Raw genomic sequence first — 22,035 nt, 5'->3', positions numbered from 1 at the left:
TGTTCTGGGTCAGACGACAGAGGACAAAATCTGCCAGGGAAAGGAAGCCTGGCTTTGGAGTCACAAGAATGTGAGTTTGAATCCTGACTTGGTTATCCGCCTGCTGGGTGACGCTAACATGTCACCCAATGTCTCTGAGCCTCAGTTTGCTCAGCTACAAAGTAGGGATCCTAGTCCCTCAACCCCCGTCCCAGGGATTAAAGAGGATGGTAGCTATAAAATGCTCCCTTGTAGTTTGTCCCTCTTCCTTCTATATCTGGCTTTAGATCTTCTCCTGACTGGCTGGGTGATGCCCACAGGCCAGTCCACTGGCTGGGGCTCCACTTGCCAGCCACTCTGAGCTGGTACTGAGATCAGTGCCAGAGATCTCAACTCCTCTGTATGGAGGCAGCCCTGGGCCTGTAGGACTGACAGCCGGCCCAGATCCCTGCAGGCGGCAGGGTGAGGGTGTGGGCCACATTCCAAGGATGCTCCCAGCTGCCAACGAGCAAGGCAGTCAGGATGGCGGGGCCTCAGGCTTCCAGAGGGAGAGGGCAGGGACACGAAGAGGACGGGAGGAGAGGCAAGGATGGCAGGATTCATGTCTATTAAAGCTGAACCCAGAAGCCAAATACCCCCCTCGCTCTTCTGGTCTAATCTACAGCCTCCCGCTCACACGGCCTACCTCCTGGGGCCCACGGAGCTGCAGCCACTCCCAGCCAATGGGAAGGCAAGATGGTAGCAGAGGTCAGGCAGCTTTCTTCTCCATCCCCGAGAGAAGACCGGACTTTAGACACGGGGATACACGGAAAGAGGAAAGAGAAACCTGCCCAGCGGGGGCCACCACATAAACCCCTTACCGGACCCGCCTGCATCTTCAATTCTGAACACGCCACCAGCAAGAGCTTATTCAAGGAGTCTGTGGACTGTGGCTGCAGCCCTGGAATTCAGCCTCTGCATCCCCCACGCTCCCTGCTAGCACTGGTCCCAGCTAGCGCTTGCCACTTCCTTTAACAACTTCCAACAGGGAAATTGCTGAAGGAAAAAAAAATGGCTCCATGCCAGCAGGCTGTGAAATCATTTCCCCAGCTGCAGCCAGAACATGAAGCTGTGATTTTTAGTTTTTAACTTGTAGATGAGGAGGAGGGTGAGAAAAAGGGCGGAAATAATACAGAGTGTGACTCCAGATGCCCAGAGAAGGGGCCCTGCCTCTACACTCACTCGCCTGCCCACTCCCTCATCTTAACGACCCCAACCATCCAGATCTGCTCAGGGCGCTCCTATTTCTCACCAGTCAGGGGCACCATCTCACTTTCCTGTCCACCTCTTTGCAGCCTCATGGACTGCAGCCCACCAGGCTTCTCTGTCCATGGGATTCTCCAGGCAAGAATACTGGAATGGGTGGCCACGTCCTCCTCCAGGGGGTCTTCCCGACCCAGGGATCGAACCCACATCTCCCACATTGTGGGCAGATTTTTTACTGTCTGAGCCACCAGGGAAGCCCAACTACCAAGGAAGTCCAGGAGGAGGTCTACTTGCCTTCAAACAACCCCAAAGTTCTCTCTCTTCCTCTCTCACATATACACCCTTCCATGATCTCCCAGGCAAAAACCCCAACCCTTACACTCCACTCATGGAGGTTCCCATGAACCAACCCTGTTTCCTCACCGATTCCTTCCAGATCTTTGCAAATTCTTCCTGGCAAGGACAGGACAGCTCTGTCAACCCCAAGTTCTTGAAGTTTCTGCCCATCTAGCTGCCTGCTAGCACCCACGGTGAGTTTGCCCACCAGCTCCCACAGACCCCAGGCTGGCTTCCATCCGGGCACTCAGCACCGGCTGTTGACTGTGCCTCTCCCCAGCCTGGGAGCTCCCGGCCCTGGGGAGAGCGCGATTAGAGTCCCGGCTCCCAGCACAGGACCTAGACCTGCACTGCCCCGTCACAGCAACAGCCAAGTAGCTATTTATATGAAAATCCAACATGACAGGGGCTTCCCTGGTGGCTCAGATGGTAAAGAATCTGCCTACAATGCGGGAAATTCAGGTTCAGTCCCTAGGTCAGGAAGATTCCCTGGAGAAGGGAATGGCAACCCAGTCCAGTATTCTTGCCCGGAGAATTCCATGGACAGAGGAGCTGGCGGGCTACAGTCCATGGGGTTGCAAAAGTCAGACATGACTGAGCGACTTACACACATACTGACATGACAGAATGAAATTTAAATTACAGTTTCTCAATTGCACTATACGTATTTCAAGTGCTCCCTGGCCACATGTGGCTGGTGGTTACCATGGTGCATAGAACAGATTGCTTCTAGCATCACAGAAAATTCTGTCGGATGGTGTCACTCTAGACAAAGGTGTGATGGTTGGGTGAATAGATGAAGGCATCTCCAGAGCTGCCTGTCTCCAGCATCCGAGGAGAAGGGGTCAGGGGTCACACAGGTCAGAAGGGCCCGCAGCGGGCTCTGGAGCCAGAGAGGGCTGGGGTGTGTCCCTGGTGGGAAAAGAAGGGAGAGTCAAGAGCCCCTTCGTCCGCACCAGGACCCCAGAGAAGCCACACTGCCTTGTGGCCACTTCCATGTCCAGCCCCTCTCTTCATACAGCAGAAAGGCGTTCTTTCCTGAAAACTGTATGACCGCAAACTGGTGACCGCAGTCTTAAAGACAAAGCTGAAATAATGTTTAGATAACTCTAACCAGAGAAGGCAATGGCACCCCACTCCAGTACTTCTTGCCTGGAAAATCCATGGACGGAGGAGCCTGGTGGGCTGCAGTCCATGGGGTCGCTAAGAGTCGGGCACGACTGAGCGACTTCACTTTCACTTTTTACTTTCATGAATTGGAGAAGGAAATGGCAACGCACTCCAGTATTCTTGCCTGGAGAATCCCAGGGACGGAGGAGCCTAGTGGGCTGCCATCTCTGGGGTCGCACAGAGTCGGACACGACTGAAGCAACTTAGCAACAGCAGCAGCAGAAGGACAAACAGCTTCCCAGGCGGCAATAATGGAAAAGAACATGTCTGCCAATGCAGGAGACCTAAGAGATGTGGGTTCAATCCCTGAATAAGGAAGATTCCCCCGGAAGAGGGCAGAGCAACCCACTCCAGTATCCTTGCCTGGAGAATCCCATGGACAGAGGAGCCTGGCAGGCTACGGTCCATAGACAGAGTTGGACATGACTGAAGTGACTTAGCACACATGCATGGAGAGGGACGGGGCCCGGGAAGGAGATTTTGAAAAGGAAGGAGGAGGTTACGCACGGACATAGGGCTTCACTCAAATACACTGCAGGTATCAGGATCAGCAGAAAACCCCAAGAGAATAAAGAGACAAGTCCCATCACACAAAAGCCATTCCCAGAGGCCTAGGGAGCAGTCCTGGCAAAATCGTCTTGAGAGTGTTGACTGCACCAGTGCACCCCCACAGCTAAGCAGAAGGAAATGCCAGACTTCATGGACTTGAATCCTTTCTCCAAAAAACTGAACAGAAAAAAGACAGACACCCCGTTTTCAAGTCTGGCACCCCCAGCCTGCATCCCACTGTGACTTTTGCTCATTCCTCAGTCACTTTTCACCAGCAAATATATGCCAGGGCTTCCCGCATGCCAAGCACCACGCTGCCTGGCACACAGCTTCTACTGGGCACAAGCTGATACCTTCTGGAGGGCTCCAACACAGCCATTCCTGAAATATTGAGGAGAAACCCAACCTCTTCCTATTCTATTGCTAAAGAAGAATGAAGTGGGCGTCCCTGGTGGCTCAGTGGCAAAGAATCCGCCTGCAAATGCAGGAGAGAGGGGTGGGTCTGGGATGATCCCACATGGCCTGGAGCAACTCAGCCCGTGCACCGCAACTACTGAGCCTGTGCTCAAGAGCCCAGGAGTCGCGACTACTGAGCCCGCGTGCTGCAACTACCGAGCCCGCGTGCTGCAACTACTGAGCCCGCGTGCCCTACAGCCCATGTTCCACAGCAAGTGAAGCCACCTCAGTGAGAAGCACTGAGAAAGTCTGCACCTGGAGAAAGCCTGCAAGACCCAGCACAGCCAAACAAGTGAATAAATAATTTTAAAAGAAAGAAGAATGAGGTGGGCTTGCATGGACCAACACAGAGGTGAAATTCAAACTAAGAACCTCAGGATGATACCATTCTATGATCCCACTTTAGCATCTTTTATATATATATGGGAAACAAATTTGTATGTGAATAAACACAATGTGGTGAGACTTCCCTGGTGATCCAGTGCCTAAGACTCACCACTTCTAAAGCAAGGGGTCCAGGTTCAATCTAGATCCTGCGTGCCACAACTAAATGAATACATCTGTAAAGAGAACAACATGGTACCCTGGATTGGAACCTAGACCAGGAGGAGGACAACGATGGAAAAACTGGTGAAATCCAAATGGAATCTGGAGTGTAATTAGTAGTCATAAACCAATGCCATGTTCTGAGTTTTCACAAATGTACGCTGGTAATATATGCTGTTAATGACAGGGGACGCGGGTGAGGGGTGCAGACGGGAACTCTGCACGGACTCTGCAACTTTCCTGTAAATCTAAAACTATTCCAAAATAAAACATTCATTTAGGAAAATAAACGGTGGTTTCGCTGACATTCAGAAGTCAACGGATTCTGTCTCTGAGTTCAGCTGTGGAAAGGGGCGTGACTTTCATGCCACTTGGAACTTTGGTTTCTGAAATGTGCACCTGCCTATCTAGGTGGCGCATCACTTTGTCGGCAAAGGTCCGAAGAGTCAAAACTACGGTTTTTCCCGTAGTCATGTACGGATGTGAGAGATGGACCATAAAGAAGGCTGAGCATCAAAGAACTGATGCTTTCAAACTGTGGTGTTGGAGAAGACTCTTAAGTGGGACAGCAAGGAGATCAAACCAGTCAATCCCTAAGGAAATCAACTCCGAATATTCATTGGAAGGACGGATGCTGAAGCTGAAGCTACAATACTTTGGCCATCTGATGCGAAGAACTGATTCATTTGAAAAGACCCTGATGGTGGGAAAGACTGAAGGCAGAAGGAGAAGGGGGTGATAGAGGATGAGATGGTCAGATGGCATCATCGATTCAATGGACAAGTTTGAGCAAGCTCTGGGAGATGGCGAAGGATAGGAAGGCCTGGCATGCTGTAGTCCATGGGGTTGCAAAGAGTCAGACACAACTGAGTGACTGAACAACAACCTATTCTCGAACCAATTCTGGCTGAAAGCACATAGGATGCATCTGGGCCTAGCAGAGTGGAGTGGGAGCCAGTCAGAGTCCACACAATTTGTGGGTTAAGAAACACAGGAGTGGCAGCCATTAAAGAGAATGAAATAATGCCATTTGCAGCAACATAGACGGATCTACAGAGTGTCATCCTGGGTGAAGCAAGTCAGACAGACAAGGAGAAATACTGGAAATAATGTACGACATTCCTTGCATGTGAAGTCTAAAATGAAATGACACAAAGGAACTTACTTAGGAAACAGAGAGACTCACAGACTTAGAAAACAGACTTACGGTTGCTGGGGAGAAGGGATAGTTAGGGAGCTTGCGATGGCCATGTATGTACACACTGCTATATTTAAACTGGATAACCAGCAAGGACCTACTGGATAGCCTGGATGGGAGGGCGATTTGGAGGAAGAATGGATACATGTCAATGTATGGCTGAATCCCTTCGCTTTTCACCTGAAACTATCACAACACTGACAGTTGGCTATACTCCAGTACAAAATAAACACTTCAAAAAAAAAAAGAAAGAAAGAAATATAAGAGTGGCCTTTTGCTCATCAGGGAAGACTGCGTGGAGGAGGTGACGATGGCTCTGACATTAGAATAATGTCCATGGGATAAGCCTAGGAAAGAGCACTCCAGGGAGCAAGGGAGTGGGTGCAAAAGTCAGACCAGAGGGAGTGAAGGGGAGGGTTAGTGAAATGAGGTCAGAGACATGCAGAGGTCAAAGTGTGTGAGGCATCTGGTGTTTATTCGGACAGAAATGGGAAGCCCTGGAGAATAACGTGGTCCAATTTACATTTCTTCATGCTGTGTGGAAAATGGAGTGAAGCAGGTCAATGATAAAGTAGGGAGACAGTTCTGGGGCTGCTGCAGGAGCTCGGGTGAGAGGATGGGGGCCTGGGCCATGGTGCAGGCGGGGAGGTGGAGGGGTGAGGGGACACGGAGGGAGGGGCTGGAGACACTCCTGCCGTCTCTCCCCGACCCCACCACCCACACACAGCTTTCTGCTCAGACTCTGTCCCAGTGCCCTCCGCCAGGGAGCATTCTGGCTCCCAAACACACCTGGCTCGTGGGCTCTCCAGCCTGCCTGAACCTTCGCACAAATGAGCTCTCCCCTCATTTACACCCAGCTCTGACTACCCCAGATGACTTTGTTTTTGTTTGCTTTTTAAAAATATGTATTCATTTGCCTGTACCAGGCCTTAGTTGTAGCACGTGGGGTCTTTTTTAGTTGAATGTGGGATCTAGTTCCTCAACCAGGGATCGAACCCTGGGCCCCCTGGATTGGGAGCATGGAGTCCTAGACACTGGAAACTAGGCAAGTCCTCACGCATGGCTCCGTGATTCAGACACCACTTAACTCACGATCACCTCTGGGCCCGGCTGGGAGACCCCTGTCCCGGCTGCCACCAGAGGGCTCCCCAGAGGCCAAAAAGCTTCTGCAGCCGGCCCAGGGTCCTGGCTTCTGCCCTGGGCATGGTCAGCTCCTCTTTCAAAGCCGGGCACGGGTGAGGCTGGGTCTCCAGCATATTTCACATCTCTGCAGATCTGAGGGAAATCCCTCAAGGAGCAAAGCCATCTGCCAAAGATGTCTTAAGCCCAAGAAAGGAAGTTAGAAGGCACAGTTTGGAGTCCAGCAGCCCCAGGTTTGACCCTCAAGTCTGCCCCTGTTACCAGCTCGGGGACCTTCATAGAGTAACTCGGCCACTCTGAACCCAGTGGTCCTCATCATCAAGCAGGGAAGATGCTGATGCGATGCTGGGCAAGTCACTGCCCACGTGGGGCCCCAGCACCTTCCAGGTAGGCTACAGACATGAGTCTGGTGGGCTACAGTCCATGGGGTCACAAAGAGTCGGACACACTGAGTGACTAAGCAGCTGGTGGCTACCCTGGTGGCTCAGATGGTAAAGAATCCGCCTGCAATGCAGGAGACCCGGGTTCAATAACTGGGTCAGGAAGATCCCTTGGAGAAGGGAAAGGCCACCCACTCCAGTATTCTTGCCTGGAGAATTCTATGGATGGAGGAGCCTGGTTGGCTATAGTCCAAGGGGTCACAAAGAGTCAGACATGACTGAGCGGCTAACAACATACATATTATGTGCATGCATGCATGTGACTGTTAACAATACCCCCAAGGTACCTCCATCTCGCAGCCTACCAGGCTCCTCCATCCATGGGATTTTCCAGGCAAGAGTACTGGAGTGGGTTGCCATCGCCTTCTCCGATCTCACAAAGCAGTTTCCTTCAAAATTCTCATGAGCAAACTCTTTTCTGCCAGCTTCTTAAAAGTTGACGTATGTCACAACTATGAGGGCCACTGGGGCCAAGGCCAGGGCTGGGAGCGTGTAAGGTGCTAGAAGTGCCCTTGTGGGGAGCCCGCATTCACCCCCATCTTCTCTCACCCATAACAGGAATTTCTTAAGTTCAAGTCACCTCCTGTCCAAGGAATCTCTCCTAGTGAAAATTCTTAAATATACAAGCAGATTCATAAACAATATTAACCACCATGACATATACAATAGTCAACAACTGGAATTAACCTCTGCCTGGTAAACGATAGCACATATACTCAGACATTATGAAGCTCCTGAAAGAAAGTGGGGTGGGAGGTGGTTACCAAGTGTGAAAATACAAGGAAAACATGCTGGTTAGCATGTCCAATGATAAGAGTAAAATATAAAATTGTTTATTCAGGATGGTTTAAATCAGTGTTGCCCTAGAGAAATATAATGCAAGCCACATACTTAAATTTTAATTTCTGAATAGCCACACTTGAAAAAGTAAATATATATGAAATAAATTTTAATCATGTTATTTAGCTTCATATAACCAAAATAGCATCTCAACAGATTAACTATTAAGTTTTTAATATTTTCTTTTTTCTGGATCATGTCTTCAGAATTCAGCACATCTTTGAATTTATGTCTTTGAAATCATAATACATCTCAGTGTGGACTTGCCACATTCCAAGAACATAACATTAGCTACCTTACTAGACAGCACAGGTCTAACCCATCTAGAGATTTTTTTTTAAAAGACTTAAGTATTAGGGTAAAAAAAAAAGGCTGGAAGGAACTATCAAAGTCTTAATGATCACAGATTTTTCTCTGAGTGGTGGTAATATGTATGTGATTTTTCCCCCTTCTTCTTCTGTTTTCCAAAGTGTCTACATAAAATGAATTTGTGTTGCTTTTACAACAATGGCCAAGTCCATCTTTTCCATTTTAGAAGAGAACTGAGGGATTTAAAAGACCTGCCCGGGTGAACAACACCTGTCAAGCACTGATTTATTGATACCCCATGAGAGCTGCCCCTGACCTCTGACCTCCTCCTTGCATACTGGTTGATTAGTTTAGTGGGTAGGTGGGTGGGTAGGTTGGATGGATGGGAAAAGAGAACAAAGGAAGGAAAACAGTATTACTACTGGAGTTACAGGAGAAAACTAAACTCAGATCCTTGCTTCTAAATTCCAAAACTATCGTTTATCAGCTGTATGATTTTAAACAAGCTATTTGACCCATCCACACTTTAATTTGTTCAAGTATAAAATGGTGCTTTAATTTTCTCAAGTATAAAACAGCAATCATGATAGTAACTCCTTCACAGGGCTTTTTGGGAATGAAGTGAGATTATTTATACAGAGTATTCAGCAGTGTCTGTTGCACAGTCAGTGTTTCCAGAGACGCCGGCTGTTGTCCTCATGATGAACCTATGAGTGGCGGGGTCAGGCTGTCTGGCTATAGAGTGATGGCACCCAGGACACAGGCTAGAGCCACGTGGGCCCTGGGTCCCTCCCGGTGCTGCCGTCCCCTCCACAACCCACTCCTGCCCCATCAGTCGCAGCCACGGTGGAGCCAGTCCTCGGGTTTGTGTGTGGTCCCTTTGCTCGACACCCCACCCACATCCCACCCGAAGACCCCAGTCCCCATGGCGTAGCCCCCGTACCTGCACCACCTCCGGCCTCACGTTGAAGGTGTACAGCCAGTCGCTGAAGCGAGGGTAGCTGTTGAGCTCCGAGGTCCTCTCGCCCGGAGCCACGCTCAGCTTGCACTGCCACTGCTTGCAGATGTACCGGAGCAGCTTCGCCTGCGGGGAGCCCAGGAGAGAAAAGCGGGTTCACTCGCGGCTCGTGGAGCTCTGGCAAACACGAGCCGTGAGACGTGGACGGGGGCCTGCCAGGTGCCCCCTCCGCTGCCATTCAAGCAGGGTGAAGCAGGAAACCGAGGAGGCATGGGGAGACGAGTAGGGTCTGGCAGAGCCAGCAGGGAAGCCTAGAGAACCAGCCCCTACCCTCTGTCCCACCCAAGGCCGGCGGCCACACCACCCTCCCCACCTCCCACCAAGGACCACACTCTTCAGAAAGTAATGGGTAAGACTGGGCAGAACAGAGTACGGGGTCGCACAGAAGAAGGGCTTCCTGCTTGGGAGAAGGGGAGGGGTAGGGGGAGTCAGCGATGGATGACCTGAAAAACGCAGGGGCTTGGGGAGGATGAGTAACCTTCCACTTAAGAGGCTTCCAGCCGAGAATCAGATTGCCCGGGCTAGGACCCGAGGGCTCAGACACACCCGAGCCCTGTGACCTCGGACAAGCTACAGAACACCCTGCCCCCAGGAAAGTCTCAGTTTCCTGCTCCAGAAAAGGGGGTAAGAATAGAACCTCCCTCTCAGGGAGGCTAAGAAGAAACGAAGCCCTCAGCGTGAGTGCCCAGCCCACGGCAGGCGCATCCTGAGGGCCGGCCAGGCCGGCGGGCTGTGGCTCTATTGGCCAAGCTCCCTGACTGGGGTCCACCAACAGGCTTTCAAGACTCACTCCCTGAAATGCATGCACATTTCAGACGCGTGAATCTATGTGTTTTCCAGGCAAAGCCTGTCCACGGGTTTCAAAAGAGTCTCAAAAGGCGAAAGCTGCAAATAATAAAAGAGTAAATACTAGTGTTCTCTTTGACAAATGCTGGGCTGCCCCACACTGTGCTGAGGAATGCGGAGGGGCAAGACCTTCAGGGCAGAGGGCAGCCGCGACTGATTAAGAGGGAGTGGACTCAAACGGAGGGAAATGAGCGACAACCCAAAGAGGGCAGGTCCCACTGAGACTCAGCGACCCCGGGACCCCATGAGAGCTGCGGAGATGGCGACTTGGGAGCTTCCCCTCAAGACAAGCACCACCTTCACAGTCTTGCATGAATGAACCCTGCCCTTGGGAGCCACTTCCCAGTACCTCCTGCCCCCTCGAGAGTTTTGCTGTTGCTAATTCATTCCTTGTTCTTTATCTGTAAATATCTCAATGTGGTCAACTCTTTGGGACCCTGTGGACCCTAGCCAGCCAGGTTCCTCTGTCCAAGGGATTCTCCAGGCAAGAATATTGGAGTGGGTGGCTGTGGGAATCTTCCCAACCCAGGGATCGAATTCACGTCTCTTGTGTCTCCTGCACTGGCAGGCGGGTTCTTCATCACTAGCGCCACCTGGGGAGCCCTTCTCCAAGTGTGACCAGAGGCCATTCCAAGTTCAGGACCTCAACTTTCTTTTCCAGCCTCATCTCCATTCCACCCTACCCCTGACCCACCCAGTCCTCCAGGTGAGCACTCTCCTAGGAGCTGGTCCTCAAATATTAATACTTTCTGTATGTCCATACTCCTGGGCCTCTGCTCAAATGTCTGGAGTGGCTGGACGTCCTGCTCTCTTCCAGCCACAGTGTCCTTGGCCTGGTCAAGACCCCCTGGGCTAATGAGAATCCTCCCCCTTCTCCCCTGCCTAGTGCCCTGTCCATCCCTCTCTGGGAGCCGCTACCACAGAGGGCCTCCTGTTCAAGCTTCTAACCGGGTCTCCCCCTACAGATGTGAGCTCCCGGGGCAGTGAACACAGCACAGATTTTGGAGTTGAACAGCATCTGCATTCAATACTGGAACTCCAGCTGAAAACCTTAATTTATCCACTTAAAAAAAGAACTGTAATATATAGTAGAACTACACGTAACTTTGTTCTGTATTTTGCAATGTCTTGTAACATAAATGTGTTATCAGACTTCGATAATTTAATGTTATATAAATGTGTTATCATACTTTCATAATTTTAAAAAAAGAAAAACGACTCTGATTCAGATCTAGTTTCTGTCTTTTAACTGTGTGACCTTAGAGAAGTTCATTAATTTTCCTGAGTCTTGGTTCTCTCATCTGTACAACAGCAAGGATGATTCCAGCTCACAGTAAGGTGAGAGGATTGAACTATAGTATGGAAACTTCCCCCCAAAACTAGGTTAGTCCCCCATTATTATACACCAGGGCAGGAACTATGCCCACCTCATTGGACTGTCCCCACAAGCCTATTGCTGCACCTGGTACATAATGTGTGCTCAAAGATGCCTGAGAAAGGAAGGAGGGAAGGAAATACAGGGGCCTCATCCCCACATTAAACGGTTTCCCACAGCCTGCCCTCCACTCCAAACTGCTCTCAAACCACAGCGTCAAATTGCTGACCAAAGATAGGGCAATAAATCAATTAACTGTGCAAAGTCAAAACCATTCTCTTCCGCATGAAGCAACAAGGTCGGGCTGCTGACATTGACATCAGCAGCAAAGAGGTCTATCCATCCCCAGCCTGAGTGTTTCAAGGGCCACACCCCTGGGAGCCAATGAATAACCTGTTCATTGTGCTAAGACTTTGGCCAACACAGGGCAACATCAAGATCAGCTAATCTGGCCTTGGCAATAAGCCAGGATCTGGGGGCTTCTCTCATTCAGCCCCATCACCAAGTCCAGCCCTTTTCAGCCTCCAGGCCCTCAGCCCTTGTCCTCTATCAGATCACACATTTAATATTTGGCTTGTCTGCTTCCTTCTTCAGATGGGAAAATCCCTGAGGCCAGGTGCCTGGTCTATGTTCTTGATCACCTGATCACCACTGTGTCCCCAGGAGCCAGCAAAGCACTGACGCATGGTCTGCTATGGTGAAACCTTTGTTGAATGAATGAGCAACTGAACACATATTACATTCTGTAGCCCTGACAGGCCCTCATGTTTATTAAAATGAGAGTTGAAAATAAACATCAGTTGGGCAAGTGATGGCTCAGGAGAGTCTCAAAAATCAGGGTGGGTTCCCCTGAAGCGGAGTGAGAGGTTTCTTCTTTTGAAGGCTGCTAGAGGTCCTCACTGGTCTTCCCAGGTGGTTCAGATGGTAAAGAATCTGCCTGCAGTGCGGGAGATGCAGGTTTGATCCCTGGCTGGGGAAGATCTCTTGGAGAAGGGAATGGTAACCCACTCCAGTATTCTTGCCTGGAGAATCCCATGGACAGAGGAGCCTGGCGGGCTACGGTCCATGGGGTTGCAAAGAGTCGGACACAACTGAGCAATTAATACTTTCATTTTTTTTCAGAGTTCCCATCAAAAGGCAGCCAGAGTGACTAGTGGGTAGGACCCAGGAGAACTTAAAGAATTCCTCACTGTACCCAGGTGACAATCCGCAGCCCTGGCTGGTCGTGAAGACCAGGAAGGAGAATGAGTCATGGGCAAGGGGGGTTGGTGTCCTGATGCTTGTAAAGAAGAAACGACACCTGCAGATTTGTGTTCTGCTGGAGGAGGTGTCCGGCGTACAGTGCCTACCCAAGCAAAATAAGACTGCTCTCACTTTTTGGAAAGTTGGCCACAGTTGTAGAACCACCCAGGGGTTACTTTCCCAGACAAACCACAGCGGGCTGGCCAGCCCAGCCCTAGGGGCCTCCACCAGGGCCTTTCATGGGTAACGTCATTTTCTCTTAACCACAAAACCGCCAGATAGAAATTCTCCAGAAGGGAAGAACACCTGGGGTTTCAGCAATGGGACCCAGCGGCGAGAGGGAAAGAGTCATCAGCACCCTGGCCGCAGGGGCGGACCGAGGCTGGAACGAAAGTCTTTGCCCACCTCTGATACTCTTTCATTTCCTGAGCGTGCATCCTGCGCCTGCCCTGAGGCTCAGTCAGACTTACCGAAGGAGCAGAAGAGCAGCAAGTCAGCCCAAAAGCAGCCGCTGGGTATCACCAAGACATGACGCGTGGCGTTTGCTAAGTGTCCGAGGCTCAAAGATCTGGGCTCTGGTTCCAGTTCTGACATGTCAGATTAAGGCTCTTAGGGAAATCTCCCTTAGCTCAGCTTCAATATTACCATAAAATGGTATTGTTTTAAAGAAGCTGGAGTCAAAATAACTATATGTGAAAGTGCTTGGAACAACACCACCAACAAAAACACAAGCCCCAGAAGGTTTCCACCAGTTACACCAAACACACCCAAGACGCAGTGTAGCTCCGAGGAAGAACTCTGGCTCTCGGGACACAGAGACCTGGCCCCCAAGCCCCTCACCATCACCCTCCCCCAGAAGTAAACACAGATGTAACCTGTCAGCCTCAGCTTCCCCACCTGTAAAATGGGGCTGATTTCCCTCAAAGGGCTATAAAGATTTACATGAGAAAATCTGGATGTGAAACGTTCGGCAAAGTGCCAGGCCCTCTCAGAGTCCCAGGACGTGCCATCTCAAGCAGGGCAGGTGAGTCAGTCTATAAGGACAGAGGTGACAGACATAAATGGGCAACGAATCCCAGCACAGGCGGAGAGGGACACCAGACTCCCATGGACAACAGTGAGCTCTCTCAATTATGCAGATCACCTCAACACTCAATCAGCAACCCTAGTAGTAATAATAATCGTATCTATCTATTTTTTCTCCATGTATGCAACTTGTAAAAATCCTGGTTCCCCCACACCCCCTCCCTTGGCAGCTTGGAGTCTCAACCACTGGACCGCCAGGCAACTCTCTCTCTTCTGTTTACTTAGCATATTATCCTCTTCTCTCGCTGGGTTCTCAATGAAAATTCCAGGAGGTAAGCATGGTGTCCCAATATTCACACAACCCCAAAGCCCCTAAGCAAAGCATTTTCCCACAGAATAGCTCTGTACAACCAAAAAGGTCACAACCCATTCAGACTCTTGACAGGAGACAAGAAGAGCGATGTCAAGATCTGGGTGCTGGACAGCCTACCTGGCTCACTCGGATCCAGTCATGTCCAGACCGTCCCAGGCAGTGAGTCCTCTGAATAAAAGTCACAGACTTCCCTACACTCTCCACACTCTCCAGCCACGACGGGTCACCGCCTCTGGTCCTCTGTGCAAGAACCTACCCTCTGGGCTACACCTGACTCCTGCTCTGAAATCATTAAAACCAACTACCACCCTGCCCAATGCCAGGGGGCTGCCCCTTTCAAGGAGACCGCACCATGCTTTGCAGAGTGAAGCGAGACCCCTGCAGGCCCCTACACACTTCCACCCCTTTCCCTGGCTCACTCAGCCCTCCAGCCAGCAGGCACAGTTCACGGACCAGCCTCCAGCTCACCCACACCTATGGGACCCTGACTCCTTCCTCCCAGGTGGGCTGCATGAAATATTCTTAAGAGGACATCCATGGCAGTCTTTGTTAGTGCCATATTCCTGCGCTTTCATGCATGCTAAGTTGCTTCAGTCATGTCCGACTCTTTGTGACCCCCATGGATCTCAGCCCTCCAGATTCCTCTGTCCATGGGATTCTCCAAGCAAGAATACTGGAGTGGGTTGCCATGCCCTCCTCCAGAGGATCTTCCCGACCCAGGGATCAAACTCGTGTCTCTTATGTCTCCTGCAACCAGAAGGTGGGTTCTTTACCACTAGTGCCAGCTGGGAAGCCCAGGTCCCTGTCTAACCCATCCCAAACTTCAGGAAGTTGCCAAAGCTCTCAGGACTTACTCCAGCCTTCCCCGGACAGTCCTTGAAGCTGCAGCTCCTTCCTGGGCACCAGCCAGGTCTGCCAGGGCCTCGGGAGGCTCCTCTTACTTCTCCCATCACCTCTCTGAAACTGGAGTGCGCTTCCGGGGACCCCCGGCCAACCCCGCCAGCTGAGCAGTCTGGTCTGGCTGCCACGGCCAACGTGTTGCGAAATGATTTCTGAGATAGTAAGGAAGGCTCTGGAGGTCATGACTTGGCTCACGGCTCCCCTGCGGGCATGACCAGGCGCTTGGCTCCAAGAGTGCCTCGGCGCTGGCACTGCCGAGTCCCACGGAGCTCTCGAGGGTACCCAGGGGGCCTGCCGTGAGCAGGCAAGGGGCAGAGCCAGCATGCCAGGGAAAGTAGGGATGAGCAGAGGAGAAAGTGACCTCAGTTCCCAAACCTGGCATTTCGCAACCAGCCATCCTTCGCTCCCTCCACCCACGCACCCGTGCTCTCCCTCCAGGAGAAGCTGCCAGACACGTGCATTTGTTACAAAGACAATCTCCCCGCCAAGCCTCCTGCCAGCAACCTTGCCCTGACGTCAAACTCGGAGTCGGGGAACTTCAAACACAAACAAACAAGTCTGCCCCAGACCACAAGTGGAGCCGTTCCCAAGGAGGCCGGGGGTGAGAAGGCCACAGCTGGAAACTCAGGGCCTCCCGCCCCCTTCCTTGGCTCCACTTGGGCTGCAAACTCTGGGGCCTGACAACCAGCAGCAAATGGGAGCTTCAAACCCCAACCAAGACAAAACAGGATTAGTCTTTGGTTTTGCTGTACCAGGGGCCAGTACAGCAGAGGGTGCAGGGAGACCCTGCCCGGAGGCACTGATGACTTCATTAATTTCCTCTGCGCAATTAGCATCCCCATTAGATAGCATCACCCATTCTAATTGCTCTGGTGCTGGGTGTTAAGTAGGCAGGAAAGGAGGGACCAATGAGGCTCAGAAGCACCTAAGAGGCTTCTGGGGAAAGAGGGAGCTTGAGCCAGGCTAGGGTGGACAGCCAAGGACCCTCGTTTTCTTGGCAACACCTGCCACTCCACTGCAGTCCTGAGAGTCAGAAAGAAAAGTTTCCAAGAGAAAGGCATTCCCTTGACCTACACATCCTAAGGCAGCTCCTACCTGAGAGGCCAAGGGTGGGCAAAGTGAATGTGCTCTAGAAAGCAACCGTGGCCTTGAAGAACCAGTGCATGAGCAGCCTTGGGGCTGCCGTGGAGGGTTTGCTTCCCAAGTCGATTCAACACTACAAGCGCCCAATACCCCCATGGGTTTTTCAGAAGCAGCGGTCCTCAGGGGCTGCAGGAAAAAACTGGACTAAATCATGAGAAAGCCAAACACCTGCTTCAACCCCTAACTGCCCTGGGCCTGAAATGACGACACAAGGGAAGGAAGAACCTCTATACATCACCCATTCATTCAACAAACCATCGGGAAAGTTGGTCTGGGCTCCCAGCACCGAGAGGCACTGTGACATGGCCATAAGCAGCCTGGCACATAAGCTTGAAGAACTGGTGTGTGAGATGCATCATCAACTAGTGACAGATGTGTCCACAGACAGATCTGACCAGACAGAGGGACAGAAAGGGGAGAAGGTACACCCACCCTCGGAGCCTCCCTGATGGCCCCAACGCTCAGCGCGTCTGCTGAGCAGCCACGGAGAGCAGGTGTCAGGAGACACAGGGGTTGAGGCACCCATAAACCAGACCCCTTAACAACACAGCCTGTGTCTCAACTCAGACATACTCCACATGCCTGTCTGAAGTTCACCAGCCCACAGAGCACAGCCTAGCTCTCAAGCCCTGGACGACAAGAGGAAATCCCGGAGAGTTCCTGACACTGCACACCAGAAGAGACCTGGATGCAAATTATCAAGCCGAGACCTGGAAGAAAGGCAGAGACTGCACCTAACGACTAAGGTGGGCTTTTGCCAGTGGGCCCACTTCAAACTCTGATCTGAAAGCACCTGCAATGTGTAGCAGGTTGTGTCATATACTGGGGAGGCAGGTCTTCCTTTCCAGGAACACAACTGTTTGCCTAGCAACTGAGACCATCACAGAAAAGGATAGAGAACCGTGCAGGGGTGAGGGGCCAGGGCAGGGAAGCTCCTCGAATACCCGGGGCTGACAAATGTGGTGGCATCTCCCCTGGCATGCTGGGTGCCATGTTAGGTGCTGCCCACTACCCATCTGGTAGCCATGCCTGACCTCTTCTGCACTCGCAGGCCGATTTTGGTTAGGGCAGCACCGTGCCTGGTGATGAACTGATCCAAGTCAGCGGTTCTCAACCCTGACTTTACATCCACATAATCGACCTAGGATGGGATCCAGCATGGCTCTTTTGTGATCTGGGCCCCACTTCCATCTTCCTTTGAAATTAACTATGTATGACAGGTCTGGTCAATGAGATATGAGGCCATGTCCACTGGAAATGCCGGGAAAGTGTTTCCCTCACAAGTAGGGCAGTCTCTGGGGCTTCCCACAGCCCTGCTTTGAAGATTAGAATAGCCAAGAGTTGTCCAGGGACACCTCTGTCCAGCTGCTAAACACATGAGCCACCTAACTCCAAACTTCTCATTGCAGGAGAGACATAAGAGTCTGTTTGTGGAACTCACATTTTCTGTTACTTGCGATCAAAAGCAGTCTTTACTGCTAACATTTATTAACCTTGCACTACCACAGGTTCAGTTCAGTTCAGTTCAGTCGCTCAGTCATGTCTTTGCGACCCCATGAATTGCAGCACGCCAGGCCTCCCTGTCCATCACCAACTCCCGGAGTTCACTCAAACTCACGTCCATTGAGTCGGTGATGCCATCCAGCCATCTCATCCTCTGTCGTCCCCTTCTCCTCCTGCCCCCAATCCCTCCCAGCACTATCTCAAACCTCCTTCTAAAACCTTGTAAGTCTTCCTGTTTGCCTCTGGAAAACCTACAGAAGGAAAAAAAAAGGTATCTCTCCATTCTTCTTGGGGCCCCGTGCTACCCACAAGCACTCCTCCAAACGTCTTCGCAAATTTCAAAGAGCAGCTACATTTTTATTAAGCCCAAGTTAGCCTTTTTTTTTTTTTCTTTTTTGGTTTGTACTTTTTATTTTCTTGCCATGACCACTCTGAGGGAGGGACCACGTGGAGAGACTCTGAGCCCGTACAGGGAGGGATGGTGGGCCAGCTGAGTCCAGCCGCCTAGCCACCCTCGCCAAGGTCCAGAGGTGTGGGTGGGGCCCTCCAGATGGGGACAGCTGATGCCACATGGAGTATGCCACCTGGGTGCTGCCACAGAGGTCTGTGGGACCCCAGGGGGACTGGGTCTATGGGATGGGGGGGCTGAAATCCTAGAAAGACATCAAAGAGGAGATAATCCCTGAAATGGGTTCAATCAGTTGCGGGGGGGGGGTGGTGTGTGGAGTGTGACACACAGACAGAGGGCAAGGGGCAGGGACGACACCCAGGTGGGGAGCAGAGCAGAGGAAAGGCCAGAGTCACAAGAAAACCTTTATGGGGGTAAAAAAAAAAAAGGGATATATTTATATGGCAAGCAGCCAGAGACTAGAGGGGATGGGGAAGACGGGAGAGCAGTCAGCCAGGGGACAGGGCCAGCTCATGCAGACCCCACAAGGTTCTGGAAGGCCCAGGAAGGCCACACTAAGGCGTGTGCACTCAATCTTGCAGGCATGGGGAGGAACACAAAGGCAGAAACGTGGTCAGATCTGCATTTTTGAATGATCATTCTGGAAACCATGTGGAGGACAGATTGAAGTGGGTGTGGAGAAACCAGAAATGGGGAAGCCAATTAAGGAGCCAAGGCAATTCAGCAAATGAGAACAAAAGGTAATTTAGTCAGTGGCTGTGTGGGTGGAAAGGAAGGAGCAGATTCTAGAGATGTTTTATTACATTTTTTACTCTAAGACAAGACTTCCCTGCTTGCTCCTCCAGAGAATTTCTGGCATACCAGCACCCTGGAATGCAGGAAGCCCATGAGCTGAACTTCTCCAACAAATGAGTCAACACGTGTTTGACTTCTTGGAGCTCTGTGCTTCAGGGGGGAGGGAGCCGGCTACCGGTCAGAAGCCTTCAGGCCCCAAGGTCTAACTTGGTCCAGGCACCTCAGCCCAGGTGGCTCTCCACTTGAGGTCTGCCCCCTTCTCCACCTCCCAGGCAGAGGGGAGCCGTGCACCCACCAAAAGTAAAAGTCGTTCCCCAGAATCTCCATCTTCAGCTCCTCCTGAAACCCCCAGAGATCAGACAGAAAGAGGTTGGAGAGATGCAGAAACTGCCAGAGCGGCCAGGTCCAGGAGGAGCATCGCCAGCCTGCCCACTCCAGGCCACATGCAGAGCACTGCATCCCCTTCCAGGAGAGCTGCCCAGGTGTTCCAGCAAGAGAGAGCGGGAGCTCTCCCCATCTTCAATGGAAAGATCATGGGGATCAGAGCCAGAGGGAGACTAAAGTTCAAATCTCGCCCCCACCTCCTACCAGCTAAAGGATTGCAGGCCATGGATCATGCCCCTGAGCCATCATTTCCTCTGTTGTAAATGAGGGGAAAGATCTGCCTCCAAAGAGCACCGTGGAGACAAAACGATAAGACGTATCCAGCAGCTGGCATGCCCATACGCAGCCGGTATGCCCACAGGCACCTGCAAATATCTACTCCCATCTCCCGTCTCTGTGGCCTTAGTCATGGGTAAAGCTGTGGCTTTGATGACTGGCAGGGAGCCCGGGACAGGGGGTGGGAGGAGACCCCAAAAGGTGAGTGTCCAAATGGCCGGGGTAGATTACTGATCTGCTGAGGTATCTGCAGGCTCCCATGGAACAAGGCAAAGATCTGATTGTGGAAACAGTTCTGAGCACAAGGTGGGGGGTGGGGTGGGGTCGGCATTACCCCCACTCTTACAATCCATTCTGTACCATCAAGGTCTAAGCAACACCTCTGACACTGAACCACCACCGTGAGTTCCAGGTGAGACCAGGATGCCCCACCAGTGATGTGACTGTCTGTTCTAGCTTGAAGCACACCCAAGAGATGACATCGGATCATGTGCGGGTCAAGCATCTTGGGCAGATGCCTCACACGCGTCACAGTTTACAGCCCTCATCCTAACCTACCCTCCCCATGGGCCCACGAGGACCATCCTCATCCCCAAGGCTCAGAGGCTAAGTGACGTCCCTCAGATCACACGGCCTTTACTGCACTGAGGCACCAACTCCACACCCATGCTTTTAGAGAGAGAGAGAGAGAGAGATACATTTTACATATATATATGTATTTTATTTATGTATTTTATTTATATATGTATATATACACACATATATGTTTTATTTATATATATATATGTATGTATGTATTTGGAGAAGGGAATGGCAACCCACTCCAGTATTCCTGCCTGGAGAATCCTATGGACAGAGGAGCCTGGCAGGCTACATATAGTTCATGGGGTCACAAAGAGTCGGACACGACTGAGGGACTAACATATATATATATATATATATATATATATATATATATATATATATATATATATATATATATATATATATATATAATTTTAGACGTATTCCCAGAGAATGACCTATCAGTAGGAATCAGGGTTTTTTGCTGCTTTCTTTGGCCACCCTACGGCATGGAGGATCTTGATTCCCTGACCAAGAATCGAACCTGTGCTCCCTGCAATGAAAGCTTGGGGTCTTAACCTCTGAACCACCAGGGAAGTCCCCATAGCCACGATTTTCAGTCCAGTTGTCAATGCTTTCACCCCTCCCCCAAACCCCCAGAGTAGACAAAATGGTTTTAAGTTAATAGACTAAAAACGAGCTCTCAGCTGAAACAGTGGGACTCCCTGGGGCCACTACCGGCTGGGACCCCTCAGACATCTCTCGGGAAAGGAAGGCCGGGGGTGCTTGGCAAGTGTATCCACACCTCCTTTCACCAGGGATCTGCCAAGGCCATTCGACTACCCACAGCCTTCTCTGTTATAAAATCTTCCCAGCTCTCTTCTTCAGAGACCATTTTATCTGGACAGAGCAAGATAAGGACATACGGGGCTTAGGTAACACAAGAAAGAAATCAGACCTGGAACCCAGGAGCGGAATTGCAGTGGGGTTGAGGTGACATCAGCTCTGGGACCACCCTCTCCAGCACACAAAGGCCCAAAGATACAGGGTCTCTGTCCCTAAGCCCTATGCACGTCCCTCAGCTGTAACGGGGCTGACATCACCAACACTATCATTGGGGGAGAGTGAGAAAGGGCTCAGATAGCAGAATGTCACTAGTGAGCCATCCCAGGAATGCCAGCCCAGCTCTCCCTAGAGGGATGGTCAGACCTGGGTTCGCATCCCAGGTCTATTGCTGGCCAGTTGCCTTGAGTCAAGTTATTCAGCCATTCTATGCCTTAGTTTCCTTATCTGTAAAACGGAGGAATAACAGGACTACCTTCATGGCAGGAGATGAACGATGCTCGGCACTAGGCTTCAGTATCAGTAGTGTGCGTGCTCAGTCATGTCCGACTCTTTGCGACTCCACAGACTGTAGCCAGGTTCCTCTGTCCATGGAATTTTCCAGGCAAGAATACTGGAGTGAGTTGCCATTTCCTCCTCCAGGGGATCTTCCCAACCCAGGGATCGAACCCTCATCTCTTGTGTCTCCTGCCTTGGCAGGCAGGTTCTTTACCACTGGTGCCACCTGGGAAGCCCAACACTAGGCCTGAAAGATGGTTAATACTCACAGTCAGCCATCTTTATCAAGAAAATTCCGGATCGCGCTATCTTTGAAAATAGTTAAATTTAGTTAAAATTCTGACTTGTTGATTCCCTTAAAATCTTGAGCATGTTCCTAAGTGAGTCAATACACATGGCAAATTGCAATGTGTCCCCCCAAAAGGGGCAGATGCAGACAAGGCCAGGAGAGGCTGGAACACACTCACCCCAGAGCCTTCCTGTTCCTACTATTCCTGGCAGGTCCAGAGCAGGCAGCAGAAGCGGACCTGTTGTGACAGGCGCCCCAGTGAGCTGACCGAGCAGCAGAGTGAGGCAAACCAGGGCAGCTATTAGGATGCAACCGCTCACCAGGTTTAAGTCGGCATGACCAG

At 51.2% G+C, this 22,035-nt stretch overlaps 1 protein-coding gene across 1 annotated transcript in view; it reads right to left on the bottom strand.

The window, feature by feature from the left end:
* Nucleotides 1-22,035, bottom strand: part of KSR1 (kinase suppressor of ras 1) — a 160,866-nt gene that overhangs the window by 62,356 nt on the left and 76,475 nt on the right. Inside the window, exon 2 of the mRNA XM_068977422.1 lies at nucleotides 9,152-9,292. Within this exon, the coding sequence (XP_068833523.1) occupies nucleotides 9,152-9,292 (141 nt within the window). The remainder of the gene's footprint in view (nucleotides 1-9,151; nucleotides 9,293-22,035) is intronic.

The sequence above is a fragment of the Capricornis sumatraensis genome, chromosome 8 (genome assembly GCF_032405125.1).
Source record: "Capricornis sumatraensis isolate serow.1 chromosome 8, serow.2, whole genome shotgun sequence".
Taxonomy (NCBI): Eukaryota; Metazoa; Chordata; class Mammalia; order Artiodactyla; family Bovidae; genus Capricornis; species Capricornis sumatraensis.
The sequence above is the reverse complement of the archived record's forward strand: the minus strand, read 5'-3'. Positions and strand labels throughout refer to the sequence as shown.